This window comes from Talpa europaea, assembly GCF_964194135.1.
Source record: "Talpa europaea genome assembly, chromosome: 3".
Classification (NCBI taxonomy): Eukaryota; Metazoa; Chordata; class Mammalia; order Eulipotyphla; family Talpidae; genus Talpa; species Talpa europaea.
This window is the reverse complement of record NC_140069.1, coordinates 91775098-91792019: the sequence shown is the minus strand read 5'-3', so window position 1 is coordinate 91792019 and position 16922 is coordinate 91775098. Positions and strand designations below refer to the sequence as shown.

At 39.2% G+C, this 16922-nt stretch overlaps 1 protein-coding gene and 1 pseudogene across 4 annotated transcripts in view; one reads left to right on the top strand and one right to left on the bottom strand.

The window, feature by feature from the left end:
• Window positions 1-525: 525 nt before the first annotated feature.
• Window positions 526-16922, top strand: part of CRPPA (CDP-L-ribitol pyrophosphorylase A) — a gene marked incomplete at both ends in the record, with an annotated part of 256119 nt that continues 239722 nt past the window's right edge. For all 3 annotated transcript variants that reach the window (XM_084230762.1, XM_084230761.1, XM_084230760.1), the window contains 2 exons: window positions 526-782; window positions 12281-12557. In XM_084230762.1, coding sequence (XP_084086888.1) covers window positions 526-782; window positions 12281-12557 — 534 coding nt within the window. The remainder of the gene's footprint in view (window positions 783-12280; window positions 12558-16922) is intronic.
• Window positions 14675-16247, bottom strand: LOC311168236 (eukaryotic translation initiation factor 3 subunit F-like; annotated as a pseudogene). The gene is made up of 3 exons: window positions 16153-16247; window positions 15549-15817; window positions 14675-15493 (listed from the first exon to the last, which is right to left on the bottom strand). The product of its transcript is annotated as a eukaryotic translation initiation factor 3 subunit F-like (transcript).

Below are 16922 nucleotides of genomic sequence, written 5' to 3'. Positions count from 1 at the left end.
TTTAAGTCCCCCAAATGAATCCAATTTCAAAATAAATTTGAGAACTACGGGTGTTTGGGTGTTGCTGTGTCATATAAAATCTCATCCACCTCCTAGGGAACTTAGTGAAAATCAGGGGGCCCATCTTCGTGGCATCCTGTGACTTGAATGCGCATCTCTTCCAAATGTCTTCAAAACAGGAATGGGAGGTCGTTCCAGACCTCTACTGTATAGTCACTGTTTGTTAAGTTTAATGGAAGCCTTAGCTATACGACTGACCCATGCAGCCGAGGTGATTTCTAGTTCTGCAAGGGAGAAGCGAAAAGCCGAGAAAGTCAGCCCTCCCGGGGGCGCTGGCAGAGGCCTCAGACACGCCAGGAGGGAAGAGAGGCAGCCGGTTTGTCCCCTGGGGTCCCGCAGCCGCCGGGCCCGCGCCGCTCGAGTGGGCGCTACCCGCGCCCCTGCCCTTCCGCCCCTACACCCCGCGACCCCGGCAGAGGACACCCGCGGCCGCGGAGCCTGTAGCCCCACTCGCCGCTCGCCGCCATGGAGCGCGGGCTGCCGGGCGCCTGCGGGCCCGCGGAGCCGGGGCCTTGCTTGCGCAGCTTGCCCGGCGCGGCGCAGGCGGCCTCGGCTTCCTCGCCGAGCGCGGCCCGGGCCGAGCCAGGGCTCCGCGCGCCGGCCGTGGCCGCGGTGTTGCCCGCGGGGGGGAGCGGGGAGAGGATGGGCGTCCCCACCCCGAAGCAGTTCTGCCCCATCCTGGAGAGGCCGCTCATCAGCTACACCCTGCAGGCCCTGGAGAGGTAATGCGGCGCCGGGCGCGCCCCGCGGTCCCGGGGTTCGGCCTCCCGCTCCCAGCCCAGCCCCCCTCAGGGCAACCCGCGGCACTTGTTCCGTGGCTCTCGCAGACTCAGCCAGACCCCACACGAGACTGCCAGCGCCATTGTAGCTCGGCTGGATTTCTGCCGGCCGCTCGGAGACAACGGCTTTGGCGCTGGAACAGAGGGACGCGCAGCGGGGGCTGCCCCCGCTGCTCCTGAAGCTCCCCAAGCCTTGCGCGAGCTGGGCTGAGCTGCGCGGAGCTGGGCTGAGGAGGACACGGTTGGAGCTAAGAGATGTTAGTTCAGGGACCCCTGTGGGGTCTCATTTGGAGGCGCTGTTTTGGGAGCCTTTCGCCCCTGCTTGTGGGAGTTGTAACTTTTACGCCCACATCAAGTTTCATGGCCTTTGTTCATTTTATCCATTCTCTCACAAACCTTAATTGAACCCCTTCATCACAGGCAGACTGTGCTCATAGCTAGGTGCTGCAGGTGGGCGGAGGAGCACAAGTTAATCCAACTCTTTGACTTGGGAAGTAGATTTGAGGGTGCTAGATTTCTGGAATTGAGGCCCAATCGCGCTTTATTTTGTACGGAAATAGAGGACTCATTGAGGAAATGGAGGGTGGGAATGGGAGAAGGTGATCTAGGGGAGCAGTAGTGAGGAGCTCTGGGGGTGAAAGGGGGCGTGTTGTTACTTAGTTTTTTACATCTGGGTAAAGTCATGGAGCGTGGGTGAGGTTGGAGGGGTGGGAAGTGGGGAGTACAGAGGTCTACGTGCATGTTGTTAGAGTGTTTAAATTTCATGAAGCGAGAGGGGAGCTGTGGTAGCATGTTAAACCTTGGACTGAAGTGTGAGTTGTTTGTATTTCAAGATGGTATCTGTTTAGCATAGTGTTCCTGGGCTATGCCAATCAGAGGAAGGCTCATACACGTCTGTAAGTATAGGCACATAATGGGAAATTGTAATGAATGACAAGGAAGCTAGTGAGGGTCTACTCAAAGGAGGGTAGCAAGTTATCAGGAAAAGAGACACCCCCCCCCTTCACTTCCCTTAATTTTTCACATGCCCCAGAAACCAGCCAAAGGGCCCAAATCGCATCCCCAGTGATTCTTTTACTTTCTAAATGTTGTCATTTGGAAAATACAAGTATAAAGAGACATAATGACCCTTGATTCTTGTAACCAGGCCAGTGGTAACATCTGAAATTCATGCAAGAACTGAAACAGTTCCAGGTCTTTCTCATCTCTGTAGTCTTCCATTTTTCAGGGTAATGGGAGGGGAGCATGCCTTCAAACCATTGTGTATGAATCCTGCACGTATCACATGCCAGTGTCCTATTGTGACAGCATAGTTCAGACATGCAGGTAATCCTATGGAACCCGATGGGCTCTTGGCTAGTAGAATCTTTGAATACTTAGTAATTAGATGTAGGGAATTGTGCACTTTTTAAATTTTAATTTTCCTTTCTATGAAAAAAACCTCCTGCATTATTTTGCATTTTTTTGTGTCTTCTGAGGCAGCCTGAGATAGGTGAATATTAAAAAGAAACTCACTTTTAAAGTAAAAGAATGTTTGGGGCCTCCCCGGTGGCACAGCGGTTGAGCGCAGGGTTGCGAAGCTGCCCACAGCCTCTGCAGCGCCCGTTCGATCCCTGGCTGTTCCTCGGCCTCTGGAGGCGGGTCCTACATGGTGCACAGACCTCCCCTGCCGCCCACTGCTCCCCTCAGCAGTGTACTTTGGTCCTTGTGCCTGCTCTGCTCCCCGCTCTGGCTCTGGTTAATTCTCTCACCCTCCCTTGCTTCTGACTGTACCCAGTGCGTGTATAAATAAATAAATCTTTAAAAAAAAAAAAAAAGAATGTTCTGGAAAGCTTTGTTATTGAAAATAAAGCAGGATACTTGTTTTCTATTTACTTAATTGATACCAGCAGTCATAAAATTTTCATAGTAACCAAAACCTTTATTTTGAAATACTTGGTGACTCAGTTTTGTCTCCATTACAATTCGTGAAGAATGTATGGAATATAATTTATATTTTGGATATATCTCAGGAAATCCTTGGAAACCATGTTTCAGGGGTACATGATTGGTACTTCTTGGCCATTTGTCAAAGGAAAGCTCTTCTCTTGCTAAATAGATGGGCTTCATAGACTTGCTATTTGCCTATGTCATTCGGTCTTGAAAGACTATACAAGTTCAAATAAGGAAAGAGAAACAAAGTGTTTTATAAATTCCTATTTTTGGTCTTTGGCGGAATTATCTGTGCTTCTTATGAAGGGACAGCTCTCAGGGTTCCAAATAAGAAAAAAATGGGATGTCATGCAGGTGGGTCAGATATGTTATATTAAGAAAGTATCAGTTCTCCTTGGCCTTCAGAACTGGAAGTATATGATGTTCAGAATTTGACTCCAAAGGCTCATTGTATTTGTCCTTCATAAGTTATAATTTTCCATGTTTGAACTTTTGCTGTCTCACTAATGGAGGGCTTAGAACTTTTGAGTAATTTTTATTCCTTTGTTATTATCTGACTGAGAAGTTAAAGATATTAGTTGAAAAATAACCTTATGCATTGATTTGTATTCTGTAACTTTGAACCAATATGCAACTAATTAGGACCTAGGAAAGAGAAGATCACGAAAGACCTAAAATGGAGTAGGGAAATATAAAGAAATAGAACCTTTCTTGTTTTGCACCACTGTCATTTAAATGTGTTTATTTCTGTTTCTTCACTGATTCATCCAAAGTGACTAAAAATGCATAGTTACATGGAAATGAAAACATGAATGACAGGGAGGTAGAGCAGAAATTAGAAAGATCAACAAAACACTGGAAGGAGAGAGAAGAGTGGTAACCAAACAGATTTAAAAACCCCAAGAAAGCCAAAACATAGCCTTCAGGTGGAACAGCTGCAGTGAAGAAGCAAGATGATTGAAGCCAAAGGAACTTAGAAAGGGTCAGGAATTAATGCACCATGTTACCTCTGAAGGTGGCGTAGAGATGGCCAAAAAGATGACAGTTGGTTACAGCATTTAAAAGGAGGAGTTTGACTCCCAGGTCTGTGTCAGAACAGCGGGGACTTATTGGATAGCTCAGAACCAGCACAGGTAATGGCTAAGTGAGGTGTTCCATGCCACAGTAAGAATTAAGAGCTAGACTGCATTTTGGAATGATGAGATTCTTAGCCTCTAAGGAAAACTCAAGGATTTTTTTTTTTTTAAGATTTATTTATTTATTTATACAAGCACTGGGTACAGTTAGAAGTGTGGGAGGGTAAGAGAATTCACCAGAGCCAGAGCGGGGAGCAGAGCAGGCAGAAGGACCGAAGTACACTGCTGAGGGGAGCAGCGGGCAGCAGGAGAGGTCTGCGCGCCATGTGGGACCCTCGCCCAGGGGCTGGGGATCGAACCGGGGAGGCCCTCAAGGATGTTTTAAAATTGTCAAACAGATTGCTTACTGAAGTGCCTGAGCTATCATTGAGAAGTTGGAAGAGACATTGATAGAAAATCTATTTTGTGAATTGACTTGGGTTTTTTTCCCTTCTGATAAAATTGGAAAAATACATTTTTTTAGTTTAGCCAAGTTCTGAGTGTCAGTGAATTTCTTAGAAAGCCAATTATTAGATTCAATGATATACAAAAATCTCTGAACTTTATATATCTGAGACATGTTGACTGAAGTCTCAGATGGATGGAGTTTAGAGTGTAAAACTGGTAGGTACGCTTATTATAATTAGCAATTGTGTGTGTGTGTGTATGTATATATATCTATACATGTGATAAGTATTTAAGTGTATATGTACACATACTATGTTTAAGTTTATGTAACTGGTAGTTCAGATCTGTACATTATGGGTGTAAGTAAAAGGACACATGTATTAATAACTAATTTCTGGGTTGCATTAGGTTCAAGGGTCTTTCAAAGAAGTTGATTAAAAATGTTTTTAGGGGTTTAAAAGTTTTCTTTTGACCTTTAAGAGGAATTTGAAATAAATGATTGAGCTACAGATTGTAGTTGAAGAGAATTTTTCTTATTTTACTGATAAGGAACTAAGATCAAAGGTATTAGTCCCTTATATAACTATTTAAGACCTGCATTTCTGAAAGGAAATGTGACTCCAAGTAAAGAAATGACGTGACGATGGTATTCATTAGTAGGGGCATAAAACTCTGGTAATTAAGTTGTAAAATCCAGTCACAGTTGATCAAGTCCTTTATCCAAATTTTGCTGTTTTAAAATATATTCCCAGGTCTGAAGTGGGAAGTTAAAATTCCTAACAGTAATTACTTTGTGGTTTCAAATATTTAAGGGAAGAGTTTCATTAATGAGGGTTAGTTATCCTGGACTAGCTTTTTAAAAAAGTGAGAACAACAAAAGCAAGTTAAAGACACAAACTTTAGCTATGCTTATAAGGATTCATAGTGATGGTGGGCTGGTGGTATAGGAAGAGCTATAGTGTTCCCCATAGCTTGTGAGATTTGAATTTTCTTAGGTGGAGGACACTACTTAAGAAGCTTGTTTCTAGATCTGAAACCTTATTATAAATTGACTTTTCATATAAATTTTTCATAAAAAGAAAATGCTGTCCCTCCAATACAAAGCAGTCCAGGCTTTGTGATAGTATTGTATATTTTTGCATGTTAATATATTGGCATTCTAACTTGTGTTTTAGTTCCTTTTTAGTTTGGTTAATGTTAGTCTGCATGAGTGATGTAAGTCAGGAGGAACTGAAGGAAAAAAACCCATTTTGTACATTTGTAAGTTTATGTTTTTGGAAATCCTGAATTTTAAAATTGAGTTTCTTATCTTACTACTTATGTACTTAAAAAACAATTGTACTACTGTATTTCTGAAAAACCGTGACACATTCTGTTTGAACAAGATAGATTAGAAATTAATACAAAAATGTTAATACAAATGAGCAATATAATTACCTAAATTAAGCTAAGATACTAGAAATGGTATCGGGAAGGCATGAGAAATATTTGGGAGGAAGAATTGACAGATTTTAGGGATTCATTGTATTAGGGACTCGAATAGAAAAGGTATTTAGGATGCTTTCAGTTGAGTGACACACACACATATTATATATACACACATATATATTTATATATAAATACCTATATTTGATTTTAAAAAATTTGTCTTCATGAATCATTAATACAGCATTGAATCCGAGTCAAGGGGAGGAATAGGCCTGTGGTTTGTACCAGAAATTACAATAGGACTGTATTTTGTAAAGGTCAGTTGATTAGATTTTTTTTTATGTTCCCTATGACCTCCACTGGCCTCCTGTAAGAAGACAGGAGCTAGGACCAGAACTAGTAAGTTGGAATTGACAACAGGAAGTCTTCCTGCTGATAGTAAGACTTGAAATTGTGAAGGCAATCAGGACTTAGCCTCTTGACACCATTTTAATACTTGGCTGCAGAAATACCAGGGTGGATATGGAGAGATGGAAATCTATAAATTATGACTCAGGGACAATTCAGAGACTTAATTTCCATGAAAGCTGTCAAGTCAGTGAGCAGAGCTGCCACCATCCCTTGGGGCCAAACTTCTGCAGCCTGGGTGAGAGAGATTTAGAGGAATTAACAGGGCTTGATTTTTCAAATTTTTTTAAAAAATGTGTTTATTTAGAAAAGCATTTTTAAAAAGTCAACTGACTTTCTTAAACTCAGAAGCGTATTCCTTCAAGTAATGCTTGTTCTGGGAGAAAATATTTGAGATATTCCTTCCTCAAAATATATGTAAGAGTAATGGAACTTGAGGTTAGATTTATATTTACCTATAAAAACAAGGGGCGGGGGTGGGAATTGTATGGGCACTATAACCAAGATGAAAATGCATACATTGTGCGAAGATGAAAAATGATGTAAAAAATATATAAAATTAAAAAAATAATAAAAAAATAAAAAATATGCTAGGAAGATATAATCCTGTTATAGAGCCTCTGGTGTGGACTTGCCTTGAGTTTAGGAGGGTGACCAAATGCACCGATTCAGCAAATATTCAGTAGCACTGTGTGAGGTACTTAAGGTCTTTTTCAATCCCATGAGTCTACCTATTTAAATCTTAATACTATAAAAGACTTTTAATTCTATAACTAGGAAAGAATGTGAGTAAATCCTTTGAAATACAAACAGTACTTATAAAGGCTTGTAAGTACTGGGTAATGCTTGGCTTTTGAACAAAATAGCATAGTAAACCCGTTATCTTTTAAGAGCGGTCTAAAACAGTATTTTCTACACTTTAATGTGACTTGGTCTAAGAAGTGCAGTCTATATCATGACTAGGTGACAAACACATACTTACATACATACATGCCTATATGAAAGGAAGTTTCTCAAAAACCTGTACTTACTATTTTTGCTGTGCATTGTAACTTTCCTATTATGCCAGTTTCTATTTCATTTACCCAAAAATGTTAATCTAAATTTACTAACTTGATTCATGACACACTAATGAATTCTGAAATAAGCAGTTTGAGAAATATTGGTTTAAATCATTATTTTATGTTTAGAGTATCATACAATTGTGTGAAACATGCTGAGACCATAAATACATCTATTTGTTATTATTTTCATCTACCTTGGCTACTTTCTGTTTGATGGAACATAGAGAATTACTGTATAACTATTTCAAAACATTCTTATAAAAGTGGAATTTGCCTTTGGGGCATCATTAATTTATTCATTGATTAGATACCTGAATGATTACACCATGTCAAAGCAATAGCCCACCTTTTAATATATATTTCAACATTTAATTCAATGTAATTTTTCATCAAGAAATAGCAGAATGTCTTTAAATTGGCTTTTAACCTATTTTTTTATGGTGGAATTTGCTATGAAAAGTAAGAGAGATGGCAAGCTTTGGGGACAAGTTAAGCCTTTGCCTTATGGAGCAATCCTGCCACTGATTTAGTTGAAAAGAGTTTTAATTAGCTGGCTGGTACAAAATACAGCCCTATTGTAATTAAAACCAAACATAGTGTGATGTTACCTTTAATTTTTTTCTACAAGAGCAGTTTATTTCCAATTTTTGAAGCTTCCTTTATTCACTTAACAGGTATTTATTGACATACCATATGTGAGGTCATGAATTCTATAAGTCTTCATTACTGTATCCCCAGTATCTAACATTTGCCTGGCAAAGGCTAAATGCTTGCTTGATATTTGTTGAATGAATAAATGAACAAATGGATGCCTACTTTTGAATTATAAGAAGTTAAAAGAAATGTGACCATTTTGACCACAAAAGCAGCAAAGTTATGTGGTTTATCACTGATAATAGAAATGAAATGTGGGAGATACAATGATCTAGACATGATCTTTTTGCTCTTGGATTTTATGACCTCCCTCTCTGACAGTGTTAGTGCATTTACGGTGGTTAACAGTGAGAGCTCCATAGTCATACTGGGGGGACCAGTCGGGTGTCTTCATTTCCTAGATGCGTGGTCATGAGCAGGCCAGTAGATCTGTAAATAGAGATAATAATAACCAACATCACAAAGCTGATATGTATTTAAGTGAGATATTGTAGGTAAAATGTTCTACAGTGCATGGCTGCTAGCAAAGACTTCAAGCCTCTTAGCTGTTCTTTCTCTTATTAATTTTACTAAAAGTTTAGCACACACCAAGCTCTGGGGTATAGTTTTTTCTTCTTATGAGTTGGCAATCTGTTGGGGGAGCTGGAATTGAAACAGTACAGTATCATGTCTGATGGGACTTTCTGGTGATAAGAAAGCCTAGAGCAGGGATATCCTACCCAATATAACAGGGAAGACTTCCTGAAAGAGGCCATATAAATTGAAAGCTGAAGAACAAGTATGAATGAACAAGGAGTGGTGGGGAAGGGGCATGATAAAGATGTGGGGTAGTGATAACAGGAAAGAGAAGCAGCATATGCAAAGACCTGGTTGAGAGAGAGAATGTGGTCAGTAGAGGAAGAAGAGCATGGCAGAGACCCAGTGGTGTAAGAAGTAGACTGAGGTATTCAGGTATTGCAGGGCCTTGCTCAAGAGCCAGCAGGAGATGGCCCCAGGTTTGCATTTGAGAAAAATCAGGTGGAAGTGGTGAGAATGGATTGTGTTGGGATGAGATGCGAAGGAGGAGATCAGCTAAGAGATGGTGCAATTATGGAAGAGATGACTGCCTGTGTCACAGGTATGGTTGTGAGAACAGGACCTTGGGGATCCTATATTTAGAGAGGCGTTGAGGAACTTTACTTGCTAAAGGCTTTTTTAAGTATAGTGTGTCAATTGTAAGCTCTTTTTTTTTTTAAAGATGTATTTATTTATGCATACAAGAGTTGGGGTACAGGCCAGAGGTTGTTCTCTGGCTGGCTGGGAATCGAACCCGCGCTTCAGTGGCTGCAGATAGCTTCATAGGTTGCCTCTTAACCCCTTGCGCCACCAGGGAGGCCCAATTGTGAGTTCAATCAATTGTTGTATTTGCAGTGAAAGGAGCGGGGGTTACAAAACAAAAAGCCACCTACACTTAGTCTTATTCCAGAATCCTTTTAATTGCTTCATAGATCACTATATATTTTATTCTTTGGTATTCTGTGAATATAACTGCAATGTTTCTTTACTTTTGATTAAAATTCCTCTAGGTGTCAGATAAAACATAAATAATCCAGGTCCACCAGGAGCTTTAAGATTTAGAAATCAGAGTGAAGAGTCAAATGCCTCAAAACAAAATAATCAGCAACCTCACATTGCAAGGGGAAGATTATTTTTATTTTAAATCTTTGTAGCAAACCAGGTTAATGAACAGTACTTCCTGCATTTTTATAAACTGTGTTCTAAGATATTACACTGCTTTAGGTAGATAAGATGGGCCAAAGTTACTTATTGAAAAAAATATTGATACCTACTAGAATTTAGGTATAAAGTAATGAGAGAAACAGATATTGTCCTTGTTACCATGGAGTCTATATTCTAGAAGATGAAATGGAATGTTGTATTTGTAACAATGTTTTTCCTGCTTCAAGTATTTTGGCATAAGATGGTAAAAATACAGTGTAATGTAGCTCTGTATCACCTAAGTTTCCCATATTATGAGAGACAGTATAGTGTTGTGAGGATTACATAAATTAGAATATGGATGATACTTAAACATAATAAATACTTAATTGATGTTAGCCATTTTATGGGATATTTATTTTGTCAGTCTTTCTTACTGACACCTGTAGCTGAATACCTCTACTTTATCTCTTAAATTCCCATCTGCAAGCTCCATCTGTTAGTCAGGCTGTCTTCATCATCTTGCCTAGACTCTTGAAGCAGCCTCCTACCCTGCCTTACTGCATTCTTTGTCTCCATCCTATTTTCTTTCTTGCAATCAGGTTAACATCTATGCCCTTAAATTGCTTCCTTATTGCTGTTGTTAAAATATTCCATGAACTGAGCAATACAAGTTTAGTATCTTACATCTTCTATAGATCAGAAGTCCAAAATCAGTTTCACTGGGCTAAAATCAAGGTGTTGACATTGCTGTATTCCTTCTGGAGATGGGAGACCATCCATTTCTTTGTCATTTCCATGTTCTGGAGGTTCCCTGCTTCTTGGACTTGAAGTCCTGTATCACCCTGACCTCTGCTTTTATTGTTATATTTTGATTCTCCTGTTTCAATTTCACATCAAAGGTCATGATTATATTGGATCCACCCAGATAATCATGGATGATCTTCCCATCTCAAAATCCTTAACTTAATTACATCTGCAGAGTTCCTTTTGGCATGTAAGGTAACGTTCATAAGCTTTGGGAATTAGGAAGTGAATGTCTTTTGGGTGCTATTCTGTTCTACCTCAGTTCCCATCTTGTCATAAAATAGTGCTTAGAATATTGGGGAAAGAGAGTTTTTTTTTTTTTTCCCCCAGTGTAAATGCCCTCTCATATGAAGATTTTCCATGGCTTCCTTTGTAGGATTATGGACTAAAACCCCAGGGAGGTACCCATGGTCTTGTCCAGCTAGCCCTTGGTTGAACTTCCAGCTTGTTTATGGGCTCTATTTCCCCTTGCTCTCTGAACTCCTACTACTTCCTCCTACCCCTCATCACCAGGCCATGGATTCTGTTTACACAAGCCCCCTCCTTCTCCCTCTAAATCCCTGTTCCTATTTTCCCAATGTTTGCCATTTGCATGGAAGCAACTCTGTTTCTTTAGGGAGCATGATATTGGCCTTCTGTGTGCTGGTCAGATACTCAACTTGCCTGGGGTTCTGGAACCTGCACTTCTTCACTTGATCACAACTTGCAGTTATTTATTGGTGTTCTTACTGGCTTCATCTCTAAACTCTTGAAAGCAGTGACTATTTCCATTGTATACGCAATACTAATTATTTATTCTCTGTTGAATACACATTAGCTAAAGGAATGAACTTAAAAGGAAGAGCCACTATATCCACAGAGTAGCTTTTGGTTTTGAAGTGTGGCATCGTAACCACAGGCAGAATGAGATTTTCTGTTATAGGAATAGTTTGTTCAATAACAGAAAGTAGGATATTGTTAATTATTGAGTAAATCAATGAAGCATCGCTTAGTAATTTTTATACCCCTTTTCTATCTCGTAGGCTTAGCTGCCTAGCAGTGAATATAGAGGATCTCACAGGCTAACAATTCCAGTGAATGTTAAAGTGACTTCAGGGAAAGTTTTCCTGGTTTGAGCCTGTTTACAGTACAACACTGAATCTGTATTGACATTAGCTGATGTTAGCACTGGTGTTTAAGAGAAGTCTGCCAAATTTCCTTAATGCAGACATCATTCAATTCTGTGTACTTCTGATAGTTGAGTTCACCAGTAGCTCTTTAAGAAAAAGTCTTAGATACAACAGAAAAAAAAGCGCTTGATCTTTTTTGGTGTGTGCTTTGAAAGATTAATTTCATTTGCTTTAAATTTCATTAAATGAGTTTGTCAATTTTGAGCTTGATTCATATTTATAGAAATTTAGTGTCCCGGTTTAAGCTATCGTATTCCACCTTGATGTTGACAAAGTTTACTTAGATTAGTTGTCCAACTTTGTTGCCAATTAATAACTCCCTTGAAAGAGCACACATTTGGAAGTCAAAAATGCTTTGAACTGTTGCTATTGAAAAATAATTCGAAAAGCAATGTAAAAGCATTATCCTGTCACATTTTCTTTCAATCTACTGATATTCTCTTCACATTCAACTTCTGTCAGAAATCTTTGGTGTATAGGTATGTCTAAACTCCCAATATATTTTTCATTATATACAGTAATTTCACACCGTATACTGTGAAATTCCATGTGTCTGTTTGTAGTATGAAATACCCAGATTAATTTTTTTAACTCTTTCTACTAGATTTAATATAAATAAATAAAACTGACTTTGTTATTAATTTTGTTTTTAATCTTTATGAAGATATATAGTACTTATTAGATACTCACTTTTGTTATTAGCTTAACTTCAGTTTAAGAATCAATTTATATGAAATGTATGCATACTTTACTTTTAGAGTATGTTGGATAAAGGACATTGTCGTGGCAGTAACTAGAGAGAATATGGAAGCAATGAATACTATTATTCAGAAGTACCAGCATAAACGCATCTCAGTAGTGGAAGCTGGAGCGACTCGCCACAGGTCAATTTTTAATGGACTAAAAGCACTGGCCGAGGATCAGCCCAGCTCCAAGCTCTGTAAGCCAGAAGTTGTGATTATCCACGATGCTGTGAGACCATTTGTTGAGGAAGATGTTCTCCTTGATGTTGTCACAGCTGCTCAGAAACATGGGGTAAGTAAGAATATTGCTACTTCCTAGATGGATAAAAGGGATAAGCACTATAATGTGATTGGTTCACTTGCTGATTTTTGATAGAATTATGCCTGTCAAGCTATTTATTAGGCATGATCATCTAGCTATGTCATGGTAATTTGTTTTAGGAAGTTGATTGTTTATAGACTGAGACTGTTCTGGAATTTCTTTGCCTATAGTCATTTATCATAATGGCATGTGAGCTATATGAAGAAAAATGTGTTAGTCTTTAGAGTATGGATAGGAAATCACCTTAATTAACTGTTATCTAAAAAATCTTTCAAAAGTCTAATGTACATAAAATTAACAAATAATGACTCATTGTATTCACATTAATGACTCATTGTATTTACATTTTGTCTTTTGAATTTTCAGAGGTTTATTTTCTAGAATAAAGAGCCAGGCAAAAATTTCACACTTCTTAAAGTAAATCATAAGATGACAGAGAATTCTGTTTTCATTATTTCATCAAAATTAACACAGGATAGCATAAGACTTATTATAATCTCTGAAGCATCTTTCTTTTTTATCTTATTTATAAAAAAATTACCTGGCAATATAAGGTACTAGATAATAAATTTAAATTTGTAGTCTAAATGTTAGACAATGTGAAAAATACATTGCATATATTTGGTTTAGTATAAAAGTAAAAAGTCTAGAGATAAACTATTCTTAGTTTTGCTAGTGTTATATGTAATGTGTTCAAATTTTTCAACTCTTTGAGCCCATATTCCTTATTTATAAAATGCAGGTGCTAATATATTTTTTAAATTTTTTAAAAAAGATTTATTTATTTACTTATACAAGCGCTGGGTACAGTCAGAAGCGTGGGAGGGGGAGGGGGAGAGAATCCACCAGAGCCAGAGCAGGCAACAGAACAGGCAGACTGACGAAACACTGCTGAGGGGAGCAGCGGGTGCTGCAGGAGAGGTCTGCCGCACCATGTGGGACCCTCACTGGTGGCCGGGGATCAAACAGGCCCTGCGGGCAGCTTCGCAGCCCAGCACTCAACCGCTGCGCCACCAGGGGAGGCCCAGGTGCTAATATTTTTAAGGTTATTTTTAGGATTGGAAATATACATGGTCTTTAGAATAATGCTATAATTAAAAAATTGCATTTTAAGATGAATTATCTAAGTAATAGTTTCCTCCACACATTGCAGACGAATGGAAGGAGTCACTTACTTAAGCCTTCATAACTGGTGGTAGGAAGTAACAGAATATCCGTTTTGGAAAGATAGTCTGATTTGTCTTTAATGAAGTGTTTTTGAATTTTAGTTTTTTCTTATTAATATTTCTTTTATGAAGGTAACATTGTCATTTAGGAGTATAGACTTACACCTCTTCAGATGGGTGTCACCACAATATGAAACATTTCCAGGAGCAAAGAACCAAAAATTCTCCACCTTTTCCTTTGCCCCGCCCCCCTCCCTGCTTTTGCTCTCCACCACCATCCCTGCTTCTCTGGTCATCTCAGTTCTAAAGTCAGATTTCTTGGGTTTGTTTTGGTTTAGTTTTGTCTGTTCCTTTGTGGTATTCTTAATATGCCACATGAGTGAGGACACCCAGTATTTCCTTCATATACTTGTTTCACTTAGCTTAATCCTCTCTAGTTCTATGTTGTTTAAATAGCTAATTAGTATACCATTGTGGGTGATTGTGAATAGTACTGCAGTGAACATAGGAGTGCATATATCCCGTCACATTAGTGTTTTTGTATTCTTCGAGTTGGTGTCAATTATACACCGACAATTTCAATTATACACAGTACAATTTCAGGATCATGCTATGGATCTATGTTTAATAATTTTAGAAACCTCAACATAGGGGCTGACCAGTCTATGCTCCCAGCAACTGTATAAGAGGATTCCTAGTTCTCCACATCCTTGCCAACACTTGTTGTTTCCATTCTTCTTGAAATGGGCCATTCTCTTAGGTGTGAGGTGATATTTCATTATGGTTGGGATTTGCTTTAACCTGATCTGTGTTGATGAGCACTTTTTCATGTGCCATTTGACCATCCGTATGCCTTTGGAGAAATGCCTATTTAATGCTTTTGCTTATTTATTTATTTATTTATTTATTTATTTATTTTTGATTGGGTTGTTTTCTTGCTGAGTCCTATGAGATTTTTGTAGCTATTGGATAGGAGTCCCTCCCTTGCCAGATGTATGATGTACAAATATTTTCTTCCATTTCAGTAGGGTGTATTCTGTTTTTTTGTGATGGTTTCTTTCTCTGTGTAGAAGGTGTTCAGTTCGATGTACTTCATTTGTTAATTTTAACTTTTTTTCACTTGCTTTGTAGTCGAGTCTCCAAAGACATCACAGAAGCCAATGTCATAGAGTGGTTTTTTTTTTTTTTTTAAATAAAAGATAGCATATGTTTTAGAGTCATAGGCAGTTGACTGACTCAGTGTGTTTTAAACCAAAAAGAAACCATTCAGCTTTATTCCATTCTGAGTCCTAGTGTTGGGGCTTAGAGTGACAGGAATGCTTTTGGGAACTATTCACAGCTTTACAAGTTTTCATTGAGGGTTATATGGGATTGCGTGAGATTGGCCATGTAGGCCACTATAAGCAGGTCACTGATGTCACTCATGAGCTTGGCCTTGAAGTCATTAGGAACTACTTTAGGTACTTGGCTAACCAGACTTATCAAGAAGTGACCCAGGGTGTTGTCTGCAGGACTCCCAGATGGTCCATCCTCTGCATATTGCAGTACTGCGCTTAGGGCATGCTGAATGTGAGCCTGAGCTCCTCCTACTTGCTGCAAGTCACTTGAGAGTCCAGTCACCTGGGTGTGGCTAAAACATGTCTTTATGCTCAGTTAAATACATTCAGTGTCATAACACACGTTTCACCATCAGAGGTGACCATCATCCTCATGGTCCTCCCAGGGACACACATTAAAGTGCTGATCACATCTTCATGTTCATGTAAAAAGTGCTGATCTAGGTCTTGATGCTCACATGGCTATTCTAGAGACTCTGCCCACAGGGAGGTGAGTGGGGTTAGAGGCTTCAGCTGTAGCACTCATATATTAACACAGAGTGCTCTGTGATGTCATGGTCTATAGTGTACCAGTCCAGCATGAGCTTATTTGGAGACTTTCTTGTGCAGTTCATACATGTTCTTAGCAAATTCCATGTCAACAGCCATCACACTTTCTGTCTTGTTCAGCACCGAGAAGCAGTTTGTGACCTCCACTGAGTGCTTGTCAACAGTTCCCAGCAATGGCCTGATGACTTGGGTAGTGCCCTACTTGTTACTATCTGGTCCATGCCACTGTTGAGAAAGGGCCCTGGAAGAATAGGACAAGCAGCTACTGCGTGAGGAGTCTGTGTTCGGGCCAGTGCAGAGGTCTGGACCTGGACGGGAGCTGCTGTGTAGCTACTACTGCCATGGAGGCTGGGGCTGAGCCTGGAGCTGGGGCTGGGCCTGCAGCAGGGACTGGGGTTACAGTGGTGACTGGAGCACTTGCCCATATTGTTCATGTCCCATTTTGTTGAGAATAGGTTGTGGAGTATTTTGCCTATATTTTCTTTATATATTTTTGATGCTCTCAGGTCTTACATCCTAGTCTTAATCCAGTATGAGTTAATTTTTGTGTAGGGTGTAAGATAGTGGTCTAGTTTCCATTCTTTCGCATATGGCATTCCTTTCTCCATTGTATAATCGTGACACCTTTGTCAGAGATAATCCCACACTTATATGGACAGTTAAATTCTGGTCTCTCAGTACTGTTCCATTGATATGTGTCTATTTTGATTGCAATGCCATTCTGTTTTGATTAATTACTATTGTTTTGGAGTATAGTTTGAAATCTGAAAGAGTGATACCTCTGATTTTCTTTGTCAGGATTGCTTTGGGGTCTCTTAACGATGCTCCGTAATTCTGAGATGTCTGTTGTAACTTCTTCACATTAGACTTTTCTCCCTTTTTTTTCCTTAGTAAACCAAGCTAGAGGCTTCACTATTTTCTTTTAAAAGTACCAGCTTTTGTTTTTATTGATTTTCTTGCACTTTATCATTTCTATTTAATTTTTGTTCAAACTTTTATTATTTCCTTCCTCTTAGTGACATTTGGCTTCGTTTGTTTTTCTAGTTCTTAAAGATGGAGAGTTAGATTATTTATGGAGATCTTTCTTGATCTTGTCTTGATGTTGATCTGTATTGCTGTATACTTTTTGACATTACTTTTCCTGCATCCCATAAAGTTCTGGCAGCTTGTATATTTTTTTGATTTGAGGTATTTTTTAATTTCTGTTTTCATATCCTTGTTACTCCATTAGTCATTTACTAGTAGGTTGTTTAGTCTCCACATAGTTGAGGTTCTCCCTCTTT